Source organism: Centruroides sculpturatus, unplaced genomic scaffold, assembly GCF_000671375.1.
Source record: "Centruroides sculpturatus isolate CEXI.00-Female unplaced genomic scaffold, Cexi_2.0 scaffold285, whole genome shotgun sequence".
Lineage (NCBI taxonomy): Eukaryota > Metazoa > Arthropoda > Arachnida > Scorpiones > Buthidae > Centruroides > Centruroides sculpturatus.
In genome coordinates this window covers 93,931-118,076 of record NW_019384647.1, presented here as the reverse complement: position 1 = coordinate 118,076, position 24,146 = coordinate 93,931, and the positions used below count along the sequence as shown (strand labels likewise).

Below are 24,146 nucleotides of genomic sequence, written 5' to 3'. Positions count from 1 at the left end.
GTACAATTATTAAATTATGCGACAAGAATTTGAAATGTTTTTTAAGAGATCGTTATAGATAGTTTCTGTTTACAAAAATAATACATGATATTCGATTGACAGATTAAAATAACATTTGATAGTACATTGTTCTCATTTTAAAGTATTTTTTTCTACTAAGAACTTATATAACCAGTGGCATTTCTGCATAAAAACTTTTAATTTAATAAAATTATTATTAAGAGCTTAATTAATATTTTAAAAAATTCGAAGATATTTAATAATAATTGTACCATTTAAGGCATTTAAATAATATAGCGGTACGCAGTATAGACATAACATTTTATTAGAATTTATTGGCGATTAAACTTACATGAAATATGTACATTTATTATGGTCATATTTCAGGAGATAATGAAGAGATTGGTGAATCGATATATTCATCACACCAAGAAACAACTTAGACAGGATGGAGTGAACGAAGACGACCTTTTAGAAATAAAGCAGGACATATCCAGTCTCAGGTATATGATATATTATCTGTAATAAGTAGGAAAAAAGAGGGGGAGATCATAGTCCATTGAAGCTAATGCACTTTTCGATCTGATTTCTTTTTGAAGTAAAACGAACGTTTCGTTGAAATACAAATTCGAAGTAATGATTATATAATTTTATAGTGAAATATAAAGCCCACTTAGCGATTTCGATCATTAAAATGAGAACTTGAATACGATCTCGCTATCTTTCATTATTAAAGTGAATCGTATTCATGGATAATTGAGGCGTTTCTTTCCGAAAGAAAATCGTTTAGTTTGAATTTCAGGCAATTAAGAGAAAACGATTTCTCCAGTATCATTTTTATATTATTATTATTAACGAAGTTCAATACCCTGGATCATTTAAATAGTAATAATAATAAAAAAAGCTTATAAGCATGTCTTTGTTTTAATTTATACTATTATAAATATTTTAAAACTATTTTAGTAACTAGTCGGCCTGGTAAAGAATAACGAACCAAGGAAAATTTTGATAAAGTTATGAATAATATTAAGAGAATATTTAATTCAAAAAAATATTATGATTATCATTCTTGAAGCGTTTTAAATTTACTTCCTCATGTTGGGTGGAGTCTAAATGTTCCGTTTATGGTTTTTTTTCTTTTTTTTTTTCGTTTGTAGGTACGAGTTGCGAGAAGATAGAAAGAAGGAGACCATTAGAAATACGGGACAACTTAACAATATTAAATCGGACATCTTGAGATCGTTTAGATCATCTCATCTCAATCCTCCCGGATACCAAGATGTAGTCGAAACGAATCACTTATCCATTAACGAAATAGAAGTGATTAAAAGAGAAGTTGTAAATGCGGTACGTGAAGAGTTACGCGAAGCGATTAGAGAAATACAACAGACTGTTCGAGGTCATCCACCTGTACAACCTCATACTTCAATGAACCCTGATCTCTATCACACACATCTTTACACCCAGTTGTGATGAATTTTACCACAGCACTCTCAGGGAAGTGTCACCTAGCGTGGGAGTGCAAAGGGCACCAAACATTCCGACTTGTAGCTTGCATCTGGTTCACATACCTAAGTTCGGGTGTCCGACTATCCTTTCTTTTTTTATTTTCTGGTGCCTGAACAGTTCAAGTTTTATGCTATTGCCTTAACCTATCACGTCTAACACAGAGATGATAAATTTGCAACTTTTCCTAATTTATTTATATGTTTTGGTACAAAAAAAAAAAATAATAATAAGTACAATCATTGACTGTTTTAAAAATCGACGAGTACAATTGGTCTCTAAGAGATTAGTACTCGTTGACATTCGAGCTTAATTTTCATCGTTCGAGAATTAAGCTCAGTATTAAAACTTTTAAATAATGAATAACCCAAGTGAAAAAAAAAGAGAAATATTTTGAAATAATTTACTAATCAAAACGAACTGATTATAGAATGATCTTTATAAAAATATTTGGCATAGTAACAACACAAATATCGATATACATAAATAAGTTTCGATTTATTCATCCTTAAATAATTTTCGAGATAATCATGATAATGCATTGTATAACTAAATATATCAGCATTGTTCGTATAGAGATATGTCATTTACGATAGAATGAATTGTGGTGCAATATTTAGGATAATTTTATATAGGCCTATAGAAGCATTTACGTGAATATTAGTAAAAAATCTTGAATATATGTTAAGTTTACTGTCTATTATTTTACAATAATACAAACATACGTTTTATCTATCAGATAAATACAGTAATATACTGTATAAACCGTTAAGAAGCTATGAAATAAATCCTTTCCACTTTCAAGTTTGTAAACACTAAAAAAAAAGAAAATAATATTAAGTGTCACGTATAAAGAATAAACGACGTTATATACGCCTTTATCGCAATAATACAGTTTTCAAAATATTTGTAAAAAATAAATTTGCGGAAATATTTAAATAAATTTATACAAATAAGAATTGTTGCAATTAAATATAATTTGTGATATTTCGTTCTGCCATCTTCGAAATCAGATTTGAGCAATAATAAAAATTAAAAAAAGAAATAAAAAGGATGTGGTGTTGATATTATTATTGATCAGATTAAGCAGCGATAAAGATGTTACATTAGTCAAGATTTATGAGAAAATTATTTTAAGCTTTATTTGGTTAGGAAAAAAAAAAAAAAAAAACATATATTAATGAGAAAAAAGACCTATAAATCTAGTCAACCTTTATTTGTTTATCTTTCTTTGCTTAACTCTACTTTATAGTACTTTACCTTTTATATAAGATAAGGGTTATGAAATGCTTTTCCTACAGGCCTATTTTTTGACCTTGTTATCTCGTTAGTGTTTCTTAGACTTAAGTAAATCATACTCTGATAAAATACTAAGAATATGCCGAGTTACAAAGAAAGTATTATATCAATTCTATTAAAAAAAAACAACTAGTAAAACTCCTTCAAATAGAATATTATAAGATGATTTCGCTTAAATCGAATTTTTCTTTATTTATTTTTCTCGTTCTTATTTCTTACATCTTGCGGAGATGAACTCATTCAAGTTCATAATTGATATGCTGAACTTGAGTGCTTTATGTTACGTTGAGTGCGTTACAGAATACATTACGCCCAAACTGTATACGCAATGTACCTTCATGTCTTCTACACTTCACGAATTTTGTAAATGAAAAGCTTGCTTCGGGCGAGTATAAATCACTTCAAAAGATGACATTTCTCATATTCTGTCATGATAATTGTAGGCTAATGTGTATAATAATAACAAGCATCTCAATCGTTATCTTCCGTGTCATCGAACAGTCAAATCATTACATTGCAATTGACTACTGACAGATCTTGAAATTTTAATTTATGTATTATACAGTATTTTTTTAAATATCTAATAAGTCTAATAATTAAAAGTTTAATATTAAAAATTAGAGGGAAATCAATACTTTAACATTATTCTATCTGATATGGATTGTGTCGTTATTATTCATGTACCATGCGAGTCCAGATAGCATCATGATACTGCAAAAAATCCACATATAAATAAGTTTTATTAATTATTTTATGAATAAATAAGAAATTGCAATAATGAATTTATAAATAAACAAAAATGGTACACGTATTCATATTTAGTAAGTAAAATATTTGAACGTGTTCAACGTTTATTTTATTGTAGACAAAAATTTGCTCAGAATTAATGAAAATTTAACACGAAACAACGCAACGCATGAAATGGGGCATGCCAACTGGATCGTGATCTTGAGGTTGTTTGTCTGTTTGTGCGTGATAGACATCCTTCAAATTTCAATCTGGAATCGCTTGGAATGCAATAACGACATTTTTCTTGTTCTTCAAAAATCGTTGATGTTTTCAATTAAATTTTAAACGGGAAAAATTTCCCAACCGCGAGGAGAAACGAGGGATTTTTACCTCGTGAAATGCCGAATTCTCAAAATAGATTTAACGTTCTATTTTTGAGATTTGGCATTTCATATGTAGTAAATATTTTTCTTTTTTTGAAATTATTACAAGGAAATTGTATATGCTTTCAACACGAAAATGCCGACGTAACCATAAAGAAATCCCCTTCTGAATGCTAATCTTACGTATGTTGATTCCATGAAGCCTACAATGTGGGTTTTGTAATCTTATGGCGACCTCGAAACGTAATAAATATTCAAAAATAGTAGTCATAATAAAATAAAATACGTATTAATTAAAGATAAGGTTTCATAATATGGTTTTAACTGCAAATTTTTCATAGAAATTTAAAATTCTATTTGAATATCGAGTATTGATCTAAGTGTTTTCTTAGATAAGCCATGTTTTTGATGTGTCTTCTATAATACTATAAATAATAGCTTCTAAATATATCGAGAAACAATAGTTCATATAAATCTATGCACGTCAGAACGAGCATCGTTAACTCTGAATTCTTTTTGTTTTTTTCTTTAATTCGTGGAAGCATTGTTTACGAAAACAATGCAAGGACGCGATAAAAGGTTACGAAAATTAACTTGTTATATAATTTCATGCATGAGATTGAAATAAGTATATTAAAAACTTGTTTCGATCGACTAGAATAATAATTTTGACAGTTCTGTTAATAAGTCTGACAGTTTTTTATCTATAAAATGTTCTATTTATACGGACGAAATTTTTAAAAAATCAGCTGAAATTATTATATAATCGAGATTAAAATTGGGTATGTAATAGTCTTCGCTCTATTAACTTTAGAATTTATGGTTTCTATCTAATTAAAACATTAAATATATATATATATATATATATAGCTTTGGATAATGTATTTCTTTAAGCTTCTTGAGATAACCATTTAGGTGCAAACGGCTTCGAGTTGCATGCAATATGGAATTTAGAATGTGGCAGTGAAGGATATAAATATAGTATACCAATCCAATGATTTCGTTTGCGATGGTATCAAACAAGTTTTCAATAAGAAATAATTTACTGGAGCAATATGCGACCTAATTTTAGATCGTTGTCCTTTTTATTCCCAAATATTAAATGGACTTTGAACCCGTGTACCGTCTACACTTAATGTAACAATATCTAGAGAACTAGTACCGCTTGATCTTAATCTATTTAAATTACCTGCTCGCAATAGTTCATTGTCGATTAAAAATAACATTTATATAATGTTTTATACGGTTCAATATTTTCAAATAATAAATCATCGAAAGTTAATTTTAGAAGCAAAATTAACTTTCGATAGTTTAGTTTTTTTTAAAAAAAACTAAAGTTTGAAAATATTTTTATTTAGTTTTAATTAATTTTAACAATAACAAAAAAAAATTGATAGTTTACATTACATTTTGCCTAGAGATTGGTTTATATTTCAAAAAGTCATTGTGACGAAGAGTTTAACGATTTTCTCACGATTTTTCAAAGTAATTTGCCATATTTTTCATTAACGAAATGAATTTTTAATAATAATAATAATAAAGAATAATTTAAAATTTCAAATTATATATTTTGTGCAGAACTTTTCCTTTCAGACTAATTATTTTTACAAAAAAAATTAATGATAATGGCTCGCATACTCAATATAAATATCAGTACATCTTCGTTAATATCTCTCTTCTTCTTATTCTAGTATTAAAGAAATATGTAAAGTGTTTGTTCTCACGATATAATTAAATTCAAATTTACATAAAAATACATAACTGGAGGGAAAATACATAAGATAGGGATATAAATCGCCCAATTATATAATATTTACACGCATATAGCAATTATTCTAAATCCGTAAAGTTGATTCTATCTTACCTTATCACGCACAGATTTGGGGTGTATAAACTTTCGTATATTAAATCTTTATAATATAATATTTTGAAGAATTTAAATGGTTAGAAAAATAGCAAGATAAATAATCAGCACAGCAATGTAATACAAAGTAAGAGTAACCAACGAAAATTTGCTTTCATTGAAAAATAAATGGGCAATGAAAATTTTCATTGCCCATTTATTTTTCAGATTTATTTAAAGATTTCAATTTACAAAAATGGAGCTTAATATTTTTAAAATTCAGGAAGAAAACTATCCCAAATTTTTTAAAACTTACTTTTTAATTTTACCGAAATTTATTTTTAAAATTACTATAGAAAAACAAATCACAATAAGAAGTAATATACTGTGTAAATATGATATCTTTAAACAAATGTTTACAATGAAAATTATTAAACAATATAAAAATTTTATATTTTATAAAATACACATAGATAAAACAACAGACAATTATCGTTTAGTTTACTTTAATGAATGAAAACACAAAAAGAGAACAAAAGCGAGACTTTTGGTAAATAAATTTATCATCATCAAGCAAAACATATAACTTAAATGGAATTAAGTATAATCATTCTAGAATGTCAACAGAATATTACATTTAAATTTTAAAATTAATAAACACATCTTTAAATTTATTTAATAGAATTTTTAGATAATTAAATAAAACATAAAATATTGAAATTATCGTGAGAAAAATAAGAAAAAAATAAAATACATAAAAAAACACTTTAATGTTTATTTTGACAAATTTTAATTTAAAAGAAAACCAAACATATAAACCTATTAATATACATCAAACCTTAAATCAAGAGTCACNAAGAATAAGCAAGATGATATAATTTTTAGAAGCTTATTTTTAATTTATATATATATATATGTTTTTAGTTATATTTAATAAATCTTATTATGAATGTATTTTAAGAATATAGAAAAATGAAGTTAAAAATATATAAGACTGAGTTATTGAAAATACAAAATTAAGTATTTATTTTCGAATAATGGAGAAATAATTTAGCTTTTGTTCAGATAATAAACCTTTAAAGGAGTAAAATAATTTCGAGAGATATATTAATTTGAGCAATAAGATCATTTTAAAATTCTTATTTATTCCTACATTATACACAAACAGGATGTGTTTTTACTTTATTCGTAAATCTTACAATATCCAACGAGGGATATTTTTGATTCAGCAAATATTTTAGTCAATCATTACATGGAAATTGCTACATCATTATCATTATGTTATATTTTCGTGGGGGAAAAACTGTAGATATTCTGAGTCATCATCAAATCATTTAAATTTTGTCTGTAACAAACAATTTATAGGTTTTAATAAAAAATATTATTGACTAATTTTTCATTGAAAGTGTTTACTAACTTCTATTCTAATAAAATATTACAAAACATTTCTTTTTATTTCAGAAAAAAAATGGATGGAAGATTATTTTAAATCAATTTTTGACCTTTATAATTGTAATTAATAGCATAAATATAATCTATATCAATAAACTGATCACGTAAGATTTCGTGTAGGCTATAACCGAGTAACCATGCGTAATGTTAGAAGACAAAGAGAATAAAAATATAACTTCATTTTTTTTTCATACAATGATAAAAAATTTTACACAAAATCGACATAAATTTCTTCTGAACGTATACTAGAATCTAATTTAAAAAAAAAAAAAAATTTTCCTGCCTCTAGCCTCAGATTAATCACGTAACTTATTATCACGTGTTCTAATGAATACTTTTAGCTATAACGAATATAATTTAAACACATACATGTTTTAAAAAAACAATAATAAATTGGTCAGCACAAAGTAATGACGTCAATTTCCTTGAAAATTTCCTCCTTGTTTTTCCTTTGTAAGATTCGACCTTTTACCTTTTGGATGGTTTGTTCTCGTAAACACTATTAGTCCTACAGCTATTCGTGTTGATTTATAAATATTCGAGAGTCGAATTTTAATTTCTCACGCTGTCGTCCATTATGTAGCACAAAATCGACTTTAATTCAAAACTTATATTTAGTCCTATACGTTAAATGTATTGAATTATGCAAATGTATTTGATAATTTTTGTCAATTATTTCGAGATATAACGACACAATTTCCGCTGAATTTTTAGATTAAAAAAAAATACACTTTTTTAATTCTCTTGTTCTATAAAGAGCTAATCGAAACAAGTGTACTATAAACAGCTACTGTATATAAACGTAGACCTAAATAAATAAATTTTATAAGTTATAAACTTGTTTAGATCGTGTTTAAAAGAATTTATTAAACATTATTCCTATTAAAGAAACGAATCCAGTTACCTAAAAATATATAAATAAATAAAATAAAAAAAAGGATNTACTAGTAAAATTACATAGACACAAATCAATTTATTCACCACAGAAAGAAAAATTATGTAATAAAAGGATAATTATAAATCATATCACTAATATATAAGTAGGATTATGATGGGAATTTTATATCGCGTGTCCGCCTTTTATCGTCGTCATTCAACCTCTAAAAAATCGAGATTTGAAGCAATACAAGTAGTTCAGAAACCAAAAATTCTTGTAAAATTATAAAATATTTGAAATCGTTAGTTATATAACGATAAACAAGTGGTTATTGTTATTAATAGGAAATGTCTTTTAATGTACGAGTATAATTTATTACAATAATTGCACTCGGTTGTATACAAATAATAGATTATTTAATATAAATTTTCTTTCAACGACGAACAGAAGGAAACTAGTCTTGTTTCATTTCGTAAAATATAAAAAAATAAACAAAGTAGATTATCCAAAATTAAATTCGTAATTATATAATACTTCAGGAAGGATTATTTTTTAGGTTACATTATTTATGAGTTCATAACTTCCATATAATTATTATAAATTGTGGAAGTTCCCATTTAAAGCGGTTAAGTTTAAAGTGTCAGGTGTAGTACAATGGCATTGGGAGGACGTTTATGAAATATATTATTAATTATGATGAATACAATTCTGTAATCTAAATGTTGCTCTTGAAATTACAATATTAAAACACGATAAAATTATTCAATAATCATGTATTTATATAATTAAAAAAGTTATATTTAAAAATAAGACACTGTTTTAAATGAGTATTATATAGAAACAATTTCAATAATAATTTATTTTTCGTACGTTAAAATAAGATATATAAAATTAATTTAAATTATTGACATTTTTATCATAGCAACTGCAAATATTGATTTTTGTAAGATGAAAATAACATTCGTCTATACATTTTGATTATAATTATTTAACACTGTAAATTACATACTATCTCATTAAGAACTTTCAATGGTGTACAGTGTACATTTTAGGTCGAGGTGTACAAGACGATACCCCTCACCAATACAGTAAGAACGTTCATAAACTGTAATATAAACTCACAGATTATCTATATTAATATAAAAATGAAACATGAAATTATGTCAATGTTTAGAAACTAGGATAAGATATTTTTTCACGCGCTGTAATAATTTTCACTGGAAAAGTTGGTACTTTTACTTATAAAATGTGAATATTTTCAACAATAATCTTAAAAACTAATTTTATTAGAATTAATTTAGACAAAATACAACACTTTTATATCAGTGCAAAGAAGCCATTTGCATTAATGTACGATAACAGAGATCTCTTTATATTATCAATCGATGCGACAATTTAACTCAATTAGAGCCACATAATAGAGAAGTCTCATAGCACTCGTTAAATATTTGATGTGTTTCATTTTTAATCTAGATCAGATTACAGATGTATTAATAACCCATTTGTATCAACATAAACATATCTCTGCAAATAATCCTAATAAGCTCGATTATTTAATAAATGTAATTTAGTACATATACTGTAATACGGACCTACTTAATGCTTTATCATGGGAAAAAATAATAATTAAATATGCAATTAGTAGAGTAGAAAGTAGAATAAAAAAAAACAAAATATTTTCTGTAGTTTTAAATGTACGTTTTTTTTCCTTATTTAAATTGCGATAGTTTTTAATAATAGAAAATAAACGAAAAGCTGGTTAAACTTTTGATAATTTTCATTAGTTAGCAGAGTTACTTATTTATTAAATAAATATATGTGTACAGTACATTCTATATATTGAGGTCAGGAGCATCAAGTATTCAGGTTATTTTATATTTTAAAAGATAAGCATTGCTCGGCATACTATTTCCTTGTCTTTTTGTTTCAAAACTGTGTCCATTTTAATCCTTTTGCATTTACTATTTTAATGAATTTAAACAAAAATTTTTAATTCGCTTATGTTGTGTACTGTATATTATACCGTTTCATTAAGGTAAAAATAATAATAATTATCGTTTAATTTTTTAAAACAGATTTTAACAAATTATGAATGATAAGTTTCGTTTTAGCGTAATGAAGTCAAGGTTGAATTCGTTTGAAATTTGTGATTGCAGAAATTTAAAATTGTTAAATGAATTTAATTTCCTTAATGTTATATAATATCAAGTAAAGGCATTACGTTACTATGGCATTAATACCAAATAAACATTAAGAATTAGGGCATGACAGCTATCTCTATGTAAGGCAAGGAACAACGAACAAGTAATTTTGTTTTTTATTCTTAAAAAACTATTTAAAATTCGAATAAAACACGACAAACCTCAAAACTGTGTTGACAATATTTTAAATTATTTTTATAATAAAACGTTCATATTATTATTATTATTATTATTATTAAAAGTGATCTGTAGTTTCTGCCGATGAGAATAATTGAAATTTAATCTATATTTATTATATAAAAATATCGCTTTTAAATTCTCTAGTTTATGTTTATGGTCTTCGATGATAAAATGCTTATATTTTCTTAGAAATTTATTATTCGTTTTATTGCGGAAAAATTTCCAGTAAGTTACATCGTCAGAGGAAAAGGATGCGATGTACAAGTTACTCGTTACTATAAATCTACTTCCTCTTCCTTTGTTGAATTTACTAAATACTAGTAAAATTACATAGACACAAATCAATTTATTCACCACAGAAAGAAAAATTATGTAATAAAAGGATAATTATAAATCATATCACTAATATATAAGTAGGATTATGATGGGAATTTTATATCGCGTGTCCGCCTTTTATCGTCGTCATTCAACCTCTAAAAAATCGAGATTTGAAGCAATACAAGTAGTTCAGAAACCAAAAATTCTTGTAAAATTATAAAATATTTGAAATCGTTAGTTATATAACGATAAACAAGTGGTTATTGTTATTAATAGGAAATGTCTTTTAATGTACGAGTATAATTTATTACAATAATTGCACTCGGTTGTATACAAATAATAGATTATTTAATATAAATTTTCTTTCAACGACGAACAGAAGGAAACTAGTCTTGTTTCATTTCGTAAAATATAAAAAAATAAACAAAGTAGATTATCCAAAATTAAATTCGTAATTATATAATACTTCAGGAAGGATTATTTTTTAGGTTACATTATTTATGAGTTCATAACTTCCATATAATTATTATAAATTGTGGAAGTTCCCATTTAAAGCGGTTAAGTTTAAAGTGTCAGGTGTAGTACAATGGCATTGGGAGGACGTTTATGAAATATATTATTAATTATGATGAATACAATTCTGTAATCTAAATGTTGCTCTTGAAATTACAATATTAAAACACGATAAAATTTTTAGGTTACATTATTTATGAGTTCATAACTTCCATATAATTATTATAAATTGTGGAAGTTCCCATTTAAAGCGGTTAAGTTTAAAGTGTCAGGTNTAAATTAAAAAAAAAAAAAAATTTTCCTGCCTCTAGCCTCAGATTAATCACGTAACTTATTATCACGTGTTCTAATGAATACTTTTAGCTATAACGAATATAATTTAAACACATACATGTTTTAAAAAAACAATAATAAATTGGTCAGCACAAAGTAATGACGTCAATTTCCTTGAAAATTTCCTCCTTGTTTTTCCTTTGTAAGATTCGACCTTTTACCTTTTGGATGGTTTGTTCTCGTAAACACTATTAGTCCTACAGCTATTCGTGTTGATTTATAAATATTCGAGAGTCGAATTTTAATTTCTCACGCTGTCGTCCATTATGTAGCACAAAATCGACTTTAATTCAAAACTTATATTTAGTCCTATACGTTAAATGTATTGAATTATGCAAATGTATTTGATAATTTTTGTCAATTATTTCGAGATATAACGACACAATTTCCGCTGAATTTTTAGATTAAAAAAAATACACTTTTTTAATTCTCTTGTTCTATAAAGAGCTAATCGAAATAAGTGTACTATAAACAGCTACTGTATATAAACGTAGACCTAAATAAATAAATTTTATAAGTTATAAACTTGTTTAGATCGTGTTTAAAAGAATTTATTAAACATTATTCCTATTAAAGAAACGAATCCAGTTACCTAAAAATATATAAATAAATAAAATAAAAAAAAGGATATGAATTACTTTCGTTCTGCTTATGTGCATAAAATTACTACTGTAAACTCTTTATATGTTACAAAATATAATTTTTAAATTTAATAATGTCTACTTAAATTAATAAGTTTTATACTTATTGTTAAAAGAATAATATTTTTTTAAAAATTTAATAGACAATAAAAATGTAAATTAAAAAATTATCGGTAATAAATTTCTAACAAAACATTAAATATAAATAATAATAATTATTGTTAATAAATTTTAAAAGTATAATATGATTATTAACGACAGATTTGTAACATATAAAAATGAAATCTTAATGAGAAAGGGGATTATGTTGCGATTAACATTGTCAACAATTTAATTAATTTCTCTTCATCCATTATGAAAAAGAACTTGTAAGTAAACGAAGGGAGTAAATGAATCTGTTCAAATTTGATACAATTGACTTTTTTTCTCCTTATATTTTTTTTTTATAATTAAGAAGTTTAAGTAATTCGAAGCAACAAACATTAGACAAGTCTAACAGTCTAAAGGAAATAGATTTTTGAGTCGCTGCTACTGTTTATCCTTTAAGTAAAGATATTATTAAACTTTTTTAAAATATAAATAATTATTATTTTTATTTTAATTTGTGTCTTTTTATAAAATGGAATATATTCATTTGTACTGGAAAACCTGACCCGAGATCCTTGTTCTTTGATCCTTCCGACCTTTTTTTTTTGCATAGAAGTTAGGTAACCTTAATTTTATATTTAAAAATAAGACACTGTTTTAAATGAGTATTATATAGAAACAATTTCAATAATAATTTATTTTTCGTACGTTAAAATAAGATATATAAAATTAATTTAAATTATTGACATTTTTATCATAGCAACTGCAAATATTGATTTTTGTAAGATGAAAATAACATTCGTCTATACATTTTGATTATAATTATTTAACACTGTAAATTACATACTATCTCATTAAGAACTTTCAATGGTGTACAGTGTACATTTTAGGTCGAGGTGTACAAGACGATACCCCTCACCAATACAGTAAGAACGTTCATAAACTGTAATATAAACTCACAGATTATCTATATTAATATAAAAATGAAACATGAAATTATGTCAATGTTTAGAAACTAGGATAAGATATTTTTTCACGCGCTGTAATAATTTTCACTGGAAAAGTTGGTACTTTTACTTATAAAATGTGAATATTTTCAACAATAATCTTAAAAACTAATTTTATTAGAATTAATTTAGACAAAATACAACACTTTTATATCAGTGCAAAGAAGCCATTTGCATTAATGTACGATAACAGAGATCTCTTTATATTATCAATCGATGCGACAATTTAACTCAATTAGAGCCACATAATAGAGAAGTCTCATAGCACTCGTTAAATATTTGATGTGTTTCATTTTTAATCTAGATCAGATTACAGATGTATTAATAACCCATTTGTATCAACATAAACATATCTCTGCAAATAATCCTAATAAGCTCGATTATTTAATAAATGTAATTTAGTACATATACTGTAATACGGACCTACTTAATGCTTTATCATGGGAAAAAATAATAATTAAATATGCAATTAGTAGAGTAGAAAGTAGAATAAAAAAAAACAAAATATTTTCTGTAGTTTTAAATGTACGTTTTTTTTCCTTATTTAAATTGCGATAGTTTTTAATAATAGAAAATAAACGAAAAGCTGGTTAAACTTTTGATAATTTTCATTAGTTAGCAGAGTTACTTATTTATTAAATAAATATATGTGTACAGTACATTCTATATATTGAGGTCAGGAGCATCAAGTATTCAGGTTATTTTATATTTTAAAAGATAAGCATTGCTCGGCATACTATTTCCTTGTCTTTTTGTTTCAAAACTGTGTCCATTTTAATCCTTTTGCATTTACTATTTTAATGAATTTAAACAAAAATTTTTAATTCGCTTATGTTGTGTACTGTATATTATACCGTTTCATTAAGGTAAAAATAATAATAATTATCGTTTAATTTTTTAAAACAGATTTTAACAAATTATGAATGATAAGTTTCGTTTTAGCGTAATGAAGTCAAGGTTGAATTCGTTTGAAATTTGTGATTGCAGAAATTTAAAATTGTTAAATGAATTTAATTTCCTTAATGTTATATAATATCAAGTAAAGGCATTACGTTACTATGGCATTAATACCAAATAAACATTAAGAATTAGGGCATGACAGCTATCTCTATGTAAGGCAAGGAACAACGAACAAGTAATTTTGTTTTTTATTCTTAAAAAACTATTTAAAATTCGAATAAAACACGACAAACCTCAAAACTGTGTTGACAATATTTTAAATTATTTTTATAATAAAACGTTCATATTATTATTATTATTATTATTATTAAAAGTGATCTGTAGTTTCTGCCGATGAGAATAATTGAAATTTAATCTATATTTATTATATAAAAATATCGCTTTTAAATTCTCTAGTTTATGTTTATGGTCTTCGATGATAAAATGCTTATATTTTCTTAGAAATTTATTATTCGTTTTATTGCGGAAAAATTTCCAGTAAGTTACATCGTCAGAGGAAAAGGATGCGATGTACAAGTTACTCGTTACTATAAATCTACTTCCTCTTCCTTTGTTGAATTTACTAAATACTAGTAAAATTACATAGACACAAATCAATTTATTCACCACAGAAAGAAAAATTATGTAATAAAAGGATAATTATAAATCATATCACTAATATATAAGTAGGATTATGATGGGAATTTTATATCGCGTGTCCGCCTTTTATCGTCGTCATTCAACCTCTAAAAAATCGAGATTTGAAGCAATACAAGTAGTTCAGAAACCAAAAATTCTTGTAAAATTATAAAATATTTGAAATCGTTAGTTATATAACGATAAACAAGTGGTTATTGTTATTAATAGGAAATGTCTTTTAATGTACGAGTATAATTTATTACAATAATTGCACTCGGTTGTATACAAATAATAGATTATTTAATATAAATTTTCTTTCAACGACGAACAGAAGGAAACTAGTCTTGTTTCATTTCGTAAAATATAAAAAAATAAACAAAGTAGATTATCCAAAATTAAATTCGTAATTATATAATACTTCAGGAAGGATTATTTTTTAGGTTACATTATTTATGAGTTCATAACTTCCATATAATTATTATAAATTGTGGAAGTTCCCATTTAAAGCGGTTAAGTTTAAAGTGTCAGGTGTAGTACAATGGCATTGGGAGGACGTTTATGAAATATATTATTAATTATGATGAATACAATTCTGTAATCTAAATGTTGCTCTTGAAATTACAATATTAAAACACGATAAAATTATTCAATAATCATGTATTTATATAATTAAAAAAGTTATATTTAAAAATAAATTTTATTTATTTCACCAGTAACAGTTTATACACATATCACATTTAATTAAGGAAGATTAAATTTGTTCTTATCACTCAATTTATTATTGCAATACTTCAGTGAGATAGAAATTCATATTAAATAACAGTAATTCAATTTTTTTTCTTTCTGTTTAAGACAAATAAAATTTAAAAATTAATAAATTATTTTAATTAAATTTTTAATTACTGTAATTATATAACATTATATAGCTTATGTAATATGTAATTCTGTACTGTGTAAATTTAATTAAAGTTAATGTTTCCTGGATGATTATATTCCTTAGCATTGATTCATAGTAATTAAAATTTTAAAACTTGATTTCAATTCTATCAAATAAAATAATATATTTAAAAAAAACCTTATAAAATATGAATTTATCATAAAATGAGTTTTCAATTCATTGACTCTAAATCTAGGCCTGTATTCCTTGACGTTAACCTCGAAATGAAACAATGCACAGTCAACTCATTTATCTTAAATCAGGATGTTAAGATAAACTTGAATAGGTATCGTGATACGTTAATTATTTAAAAATAATTTAATATAATTATTCCGAAGCTACATCTAGAAGTAATGCGTATTTATATTACAAAAATAAATATTTATAAGATGTCAAACATGTTTTTATTCTACAGTTTAATCAGCCAGTAAAATAACCGGTTTAATGTCGTTTTAATAATTATTAAATTAGAAAGTTCTTGAAAACATTTTACTCGTATACAGCAGTTTTTCAGTTTTTTTTAAATAGCCTATTTAAATATAGACAACATTGGAATGCATTGAGCTCATATCTCGCTTCATTTAAACATTATTTTCCTATATCAAAGAAATTCAAAAAATATATTTTTTTAAGTAAAAAAAAAAATGTAATTTATTTACTTAAAGTGGGTGTTGATTTATAGTTTAATGGAATAGAATATAGGATTTCACATAAATATTATGAAGGCCGATAACATTCATCTAAACATTCAAGTCCTGATGTCTCCGAATTGGAGTGTTAATTTGATGTGATGATGAGAATGATTACGTTCTGTAAATATATATTTTCTTTATAAAATTCTTTAAAGCAAAACAGCGTTGAAGAATTGTTTTATACCATAAAAATCTGATCTACTAAATTCTAAATTTAATACGTTCGATTTTAATGAAGAAACATTAATGAAATATTTATTGAGATTTAAAAAAACTTGATAACTTAAAACCAGTTTATATAAAAAAAGTTAAAACATAAGAAAAATATAGAAAATTTCACAAAAAAACTTGTCAAACATCCTAAATACATAGCAACTAAACTATAGCAATATATTTTTAATATTAGGACTGTGACATACTTATGATATTATTGTATATCAAAAAGAAAACTGGGCACACTTTTCTTTAGGTTTCAGATTTCATGCAAATAACAAATATTTAATCAATAAAATAAAGTGAACATTTATGTAAGCCCAAAAGTAGGCGTTAGACTTACTTCTATGTATATTTCTGCAGCTGCATACAGAATCAAGGTCAACACGCAATAATAACATTCATTGAAACNATTTTACAGATAATTTAATTGATGTAATTTATATTTAAAAGTAGGGCCATAATAAAGATTTATTTATTTTACGTTCATACAGTAATATGGTTAAATCTTTACGAGTTACAATTACAAATATATGTATATTTATAAATATTGTGATAAAAAAAAAACAGACACAAGCGCGAAATTTTTGGGTAAGGTTTAAAAAAAAAATTATTTGTTCATAACGTAGTTTATTGAGGCGTTAGCGAAGTCTCGTCTATGTGGCTTACAGAATTGTGTTCGTTTTCAAAATTTAATCGATCGATTTTGATTAAACTTTGCCATTTTCCATCAATTCCAATGAAGAATTCAAAAATGTAATTTAAAAAATGGGAGTCCATAACGTTTTGAGATACAGTGAGGTCAAAGTGGCAATGTCCATGCCTAACGAAATTTAGGAGGAAAAAGTAAAAGATAATTTATATGTACTAATACTAATTAAAAAGTTTTTAATTATTAATACGAAAACGTAACTCTCCGACTCAATTCTATCACGATAAGGCAAAGTCGCGTGGTGTCCCTAGTTAATTTTTACAATATTAGTATGTAATGTAACACAGTAGAGTAGACTAAGGAAGGAATGAACGGTTACCTAATACATATTACTTTTTTAATTTAATTTTTTTTAATTCTTTCCAAATGGAGGGAGTTAAACCCAATGGTGTGTACGGCCTTGATAAGGAAGTATTATTGATTAAAAAAAATTTAATGTTATCACCTCGTTCTGTCAAGTTATTATTAAAAATACTTAAAGCATTTTTTTGTTGTTTATTCAAATAAAAGTGTTATATAATAATTTCCTTTGTGTTATTTTATTAACTTTCTATTACGTAACGATAAGCCTAATAAGTGTTCCGAATCAATATGCATTTCTACATATTTATATATGATAAAGATTTACAAAAAGAAATATATTACTTTGACAAAGAGTTGCATGACAATATTTCAATACGAAAGACGATATTATCAGATAAAATATTTCAAGAAGTTATCAGCAATTCATTTTTTATCAATAAGGAAAATAAATATTATTTTCTTTTTTGTTGTTTGATAATTATATCTTTTTATATTAAGCTTATTTAAAATTTCTTTTAAAGAAAAGAAGGGGAAAAAAACAGGAATACTTTATAATAATCTTTAAAATAAAAATTAACATTTAAAACTTTGTTTTAAAGTTAAATGAATAGGTGTAGCATATTTTTATGTAATAATAAACTTGCTAAAATTTATTTTGTTTAGTTTTATTATAATGATAATCAAAAAGTAAAAAAAAGAGAGAGAGAGAGAATAACTGGTCTTTTAATGTTAACATTTTGTATAGTATTTAATTACAGAATATATTAGAAGCAGAGTAATTATGATTAACCTGTAATTTTATCTTCGTTTATTTTTACTTCGGTTTTTTAAAATTATTTTATTATTAAATAAAAACAAGACTTTTTATTTATTTAAAAATAAGCCTGTAAAAATCTTAAAAACGAATAATATTCATGATTTAAATTACAGTAGCCAAGTTATTATTAATAATACCTATTTACTTATCTGGAAAATTTAAAAAGAAGAAAATGGGTTTTTAATTAATATAAACTCCACCTAATTATTTTAAATTCGTATAATAGCAACTTATCTATTTTTAACGGACATGCTACTTTGCTACTATAATAATCTGCAAGTGAAGCATAAGATGTTTGGGTCATTCAATAGATTACAATACAGTTCACTTCTTTTCTTTTCTTTTTTTTAATTTTTCATCTATTTATATTCCATTTCAGTGATAATAATAATAGCACATTATTTTACAATTTATACACACACACACACACACACATATATATATATATAATATACATGATGGTGTTTCGAGTAACTAGATTCATTCTACAACTCAACAAATGATCTATTAATAGTTTATTTGAATGAATTTTTAAAAGATTCAATTTATAAAGCTATATATAGTTACTGAAATGTTTTTCTAATGTTAAAAATAACACTAGTTAGCCGCTTTTCTTTCAACAAGAAAGTTATACAATTCATCTATTTAATAAAAAAAAAAAAGTAAAAAATACTTCTACTTTGACTTCTACTTTACAGCTCTTTTTTCAAATTCGTATAGAAGCATTCAACTGTTAAATGTTGTTAACGCATTCATAACGTAAGCAGTTTCTGGAAAAGACCATAAAATTGACATAAACATTTATTTTCGATACTTTTATTCTTCATAACACATAACGTATTTGCATGAGTAGCACGCAAGCAAACGATTGTCAAAGTATCGCTCGCTCTTTCCCAACCCGGAAAAGACTTTTATTCTTCAGAAATGCATCAGAGAACAAATACATAATTTTTTTTTTAACTATGTTAATAGAATTATTCTATGACATTGTAATTATACTTATTATCTTATTTTAACAAATAAAAAATTATAAATTGTTTATCTTCGAAATTTAGCTTGAGAACAAAGGTACAACTGTATTAAAATTCAACGACTATATTTAGTACTAGGAAGAGAATTATTTTCATACTTTGATCTTGAAAGTATTATAATATTTCCGGTTATATGGCCCACTATAAATTTATAAATGATATATATATATATAACTTTATTTTTGAACAAATAATACTAAAAGATAAGATTCTTCAGATTCGAAAATAACATATTATTAAACTTCAAATAGAAATAAAAAAATGCACAATATTCTATTCGTATATTTCAAATAAATATATTTATTAATTTATTGCGATTTATTATATCGTACTTGTTTACAGAATGGAATTCGAATATATCTCAGCATAGAAACTGAAGTACTTACCAAAAGGAATTATTTATAAGAAATGCATTTCGTTCTGTGTTTACCTGCGTAAATTTTAATAACTTCTCGAAAGTAAATTTAATGTTAAGATTTTATATTTTGTAAACTTAATTTGAAATAAATTCGAAAACATTTAAATTATTCATATATCAAAACTGATTATATTTTTAAATATAACTGTTAAGTAAACAATAAAAATTAAATTAAATTATGAACTCTTTAAGACCATAGAAACCTTTCTATCAAATAAATGATGTAGTTAAATTAGTCAATGATTAATATTAACGTTTCTATTATATATAATTTTAAATAAAAATTGAAAAAATAATTTATTTATTTACTAGCAACTGTCATAATAAATAAATTAACTTTATTAACTAAACAAAATTAATACTTATAATCATTATTGTAGCCTTATTTTTTTTAATTATTAAAAAAGTATAATTATAATATTTCCGTAATGAATATTCAATAATAATATAACATTCTCTATTATAATATTTAATTTATTTATTTTTTATGATAAAATAATATACAATATATTATGATTCACTATAAAAATTTTAAATAAGGAGGTTTTTAGATAAACTTTTTGTTGATATATCAAGATCTATATTTTAAGTCAATCAATAGACTTATATAATAACTTAATTGATTTTATGAAATTCTATAAAATCTCCGTAAATTCTAATTACATCTTCTGTTATAAAATTACATCTCTTTAGAATTACTAAATTTAATTTTAATGTGTTATTAGCGTTAAGATGTTTAACTAATATTATACTCACATAAAATAAATTATGTTCAAATAATCAGGTAATTATTTCTTGGACAAATTTATCAACCTGGTATTATGCTACACACTTTAATTATTACTAAAAATACTTTTTAATTATTTTAAGAAATTTGCTTAAACTGTAGTAAAACTATATTATTTTTACATATGACTATTATACTGTTTTATGCTATTTAATGAGCGAATTAAACTTGATTTCTTATTCTCTATTAATTATATTGTTGTAATGAATAATTTTATTTTAAAAAAATCCTTAAAAAATAACTTAAATATTATAAATTACATGTTTTTGCTTTAAGAATACATTTATAGGTCGGTATAGAACTTCAAGTTTTCAGCATTCACGTAACTTCAATATAAATGAATAAATAAATATTAATATGATTTCATATATTTAATTTAACAAAATTTTTGGACCTAGTACATTATTTTGTTACTGGAAAAATGTACTAGCTTCATATATTGACTGTATTTATATATCTATCTTAGTACAGCACTTCAATTTTAAAGTATTGCAAAAATAGTATTTATTTTCATATTAATTTTTATTGTTTGTATAAATATTTATGAGGAAGTTATAAAAGTCAAATCAATTATTTTATGTATCATTCTTGAATTAAGGTTTCAAAATTTATTTAAAAAGTTTCGTTTTTCTTATTTGAATTTCATCAATTCAATTAAAATTTAAATTATGTTATAAATTTAATTATTCATAAACTATTGAGTAGAATTCAATTTAATTATTCTAAAATTCGTTAATCTCTAAATTAATTATATATTTACAGTAGTCTACGTTATAAATTTGATCTGTATATAAATTTATTGAATTTATATTAAGAAATAAAATGATTTCATGACTATTTTACTAGTTTTTATTAAAAATAATTATTTTTAAAGGTCATTGACTCTTTGTTATCTCATTTCCTGTAATAAGATCTTAAATTCAAATGAAAACTAAAAAACATGATTTAATTATTCTGAAATTAATCAAAGAAATTTCGAATTTTTTATGTAATTGAATCCATCGTCTTAGGAAATTCAGCGTAGTATTTAATTACTAATATTATTTGATCAGGTTGTGTTTTTCTTCTGAGAATGTATAAAAATAACTTAGAAAATGTCATTTTATTAACAATAAAGCAAGTAATTGCTAGGGATATGATTGTAAGATAAGTTTGCAGTGATTTTTAATCAATAATATTTAGTTTTAAAATGTTAGTTGAATTTAGAAAAATCTCTGTTCTATATTTAGCTACAATTTATTGATTTCTATTTGGTTTGAAATTTCTGATAAATATTAAAAAAAAAAAACAGCTACAACGTTTCAAGCTTATAAAAGGAAAATATTCAAGAAAATAGTCCAATTTAAAAACTATATTTTAATATAAAAATATATTTCAATAATGGTATTTTAATAGTATCAACAGATACAGTATATAAATAAATGTTTATAATATTATAAATTACTAATTATGTTGAATAGAATAACTGGATAATTGTTTATTCTATATATAGCAAGTTATTATTGGTTTGAGATTTCAATTTAATAATATAAATATTGTGGTATATTAGAATTAAATTTTTTTCAATCAAAAACAGAATATTTCAAAATAATAAAATTATAAAAGATAACTTAATAATTCCGAGAAAACCATCTGTACACGTCCTCTAATTAATTTTACGACTATTTCATACATTATTAATGATTATAAATGCACTGTATTCATTTACGCATGTCATTAACATGCAAAATGTTGATTGAGAGATAAGACTAAATATGTGCAATGTATTTAATGTTAATTGAAGATATAAGGTCTAGTTTTAGTAAATATACTTACAGTATTACCATTCTTATCTATATTTTCATTGTATTAATATTAACTTCCAGAAAGAGATTTGCTTGGCAGGTCATCAATATATCTTTGCAGGAATCCGAGTTCGAATTCTATCCAATTCTTCATAATTTGTCATGGATCAGTCATTGCTCATCCTTTATCCATGTTGCTCGTCTCCGTTACAGTTCAACTCACCGGAGTGGAAAATCTAAATCAAGTTAAATAGCACGTAGTATGATATGTGCCACGTCAGAAAATCAATCATATTATATAAATTTCAATTGTTTCTACCTAAGAACAAATTTATTGTTGAGAATATTTCATTTGAACGTTTCTTTAAAATATTATTATATTAGTCTAAATACTTTATAATTAAATTATTTTATATTTTTAATTTGACTTAAAAAAGTAAGAAATTTTTACATCTTTAAATAATAAATTTTTATTGTTTTCAAAATTATGAAATATTTTAAATTTAACTTCTAAAAAGTATATAATTTGAAAAATGCTTGAAATTTATGTAAATTTGAGTAGAAAGAATCAATCAAACTAATAGTGAAATTATTCATATGATATAACTCAATGTAAGTTATTCTATTGTATAACTTTTCGTGCGAAATTAATTGTTATGGACTAAAAGAAATATATTAAAACTTATGTATTGGAATCAATAGATTGAATTTTGTATTGGCCTTCTTTTATTCTAAATCATGACTTTTATTTTAAAAATTTAAAGTTTTAGCCTAGCAAAAACTGTAGAAATTATTAAAATAGGAATCCGAAAATTAATTTAATTAAAACAAATATACATTCTTTCATCAAAAAGTTTTGTATGAAGACGGATTTAACTAAATTTATTTATAGGAGATACATTTCTTTTAAGTTGGATGACTTCATATCTCTAATACATTTTTTTTTTTTAATTTTTTTTAATTAACTATAATAAACACTTGACATTGCTAAATTATATTTTATAATCTCTACACATTAAAAATTTATTTTTATACTAAATATAAGTTTAGTTTCAATTTTTGTGGTGGCATAAATGCAAATAAATAAAAATAAATGCATATAAATAAAAAATAAGCCTACATTTTATTTAGCACACATATATTTTATTTTTTATACAATCCAAAACATAAATTACTTTTTCTTATTTTCTGATGACTTAACGGTAGTTTTTTATTTACCAACAAAGTAGATTAATTTTAAAAAATAGTAAAACTCAATCTTTATACATTATATATATTAAAACAACAACAACAAATTTTTGTAAGTCTATCATTAATGTAATCCATTTATAAGTTTATAAAAAGGATTACTTAATGTAAATTTTTCCGGAAAAACTCCGGAAATTTTATTGTAGTCTTAACAGGAAAAATATTTTTAAAATATTTTTCCTTTTATTAATAAACAGAGTTTAAAGATGTAAACTAGTATCTTTTAATTGAGTTTTATATATTTTCTATTATTATAA

At 24.0% G+C, this 24,146-nt stretch overlaps 1 protein-coding gene and 1 long non-coding RNA gene across 2 annotated transcripts in view; both read left to right on the top strand.

Annotated features, from left to right (window-relative positions):
• LOC111626203 (transient-receptor-potential-like protein) overlaps window positions 1-2,661 on the top strand; it is a 29,689-nt gene extending 27,028 nt beyond the window's left edge. Inside the window, exons 12-13 of the mRNA XM_023369512.1 lie at window positions 388-503; window positions 1,158-2,661. Coding sequence (XP_023225280.1) covers window positions 388-503; window positions 1,158-1,473 — 432 coding nt within the window. The 3' untranslated portion in view covers window positions 1,474-2,661. The remainder of the gene's footprint in view (window positions 1-387; window positions 504-1,157) is intronic.
• A 1,682-nt stretch (window positions 2,662-4,343) lies between these two features.
• Window positions 4,344-22,848, top strand: LOC111626205. The gene is made up of 3 exons (XR_002756845.1): window positions 4,344-4,699; window positions 16,081-16,170; window positions 22,723-22,848. It is a non-coding gene; the product is annotated as an uncharacterized LOC111626205 (long non-coding RNA).
• Window positions 22,849-24,146: the final 1,298 nt, after the last annotated feature.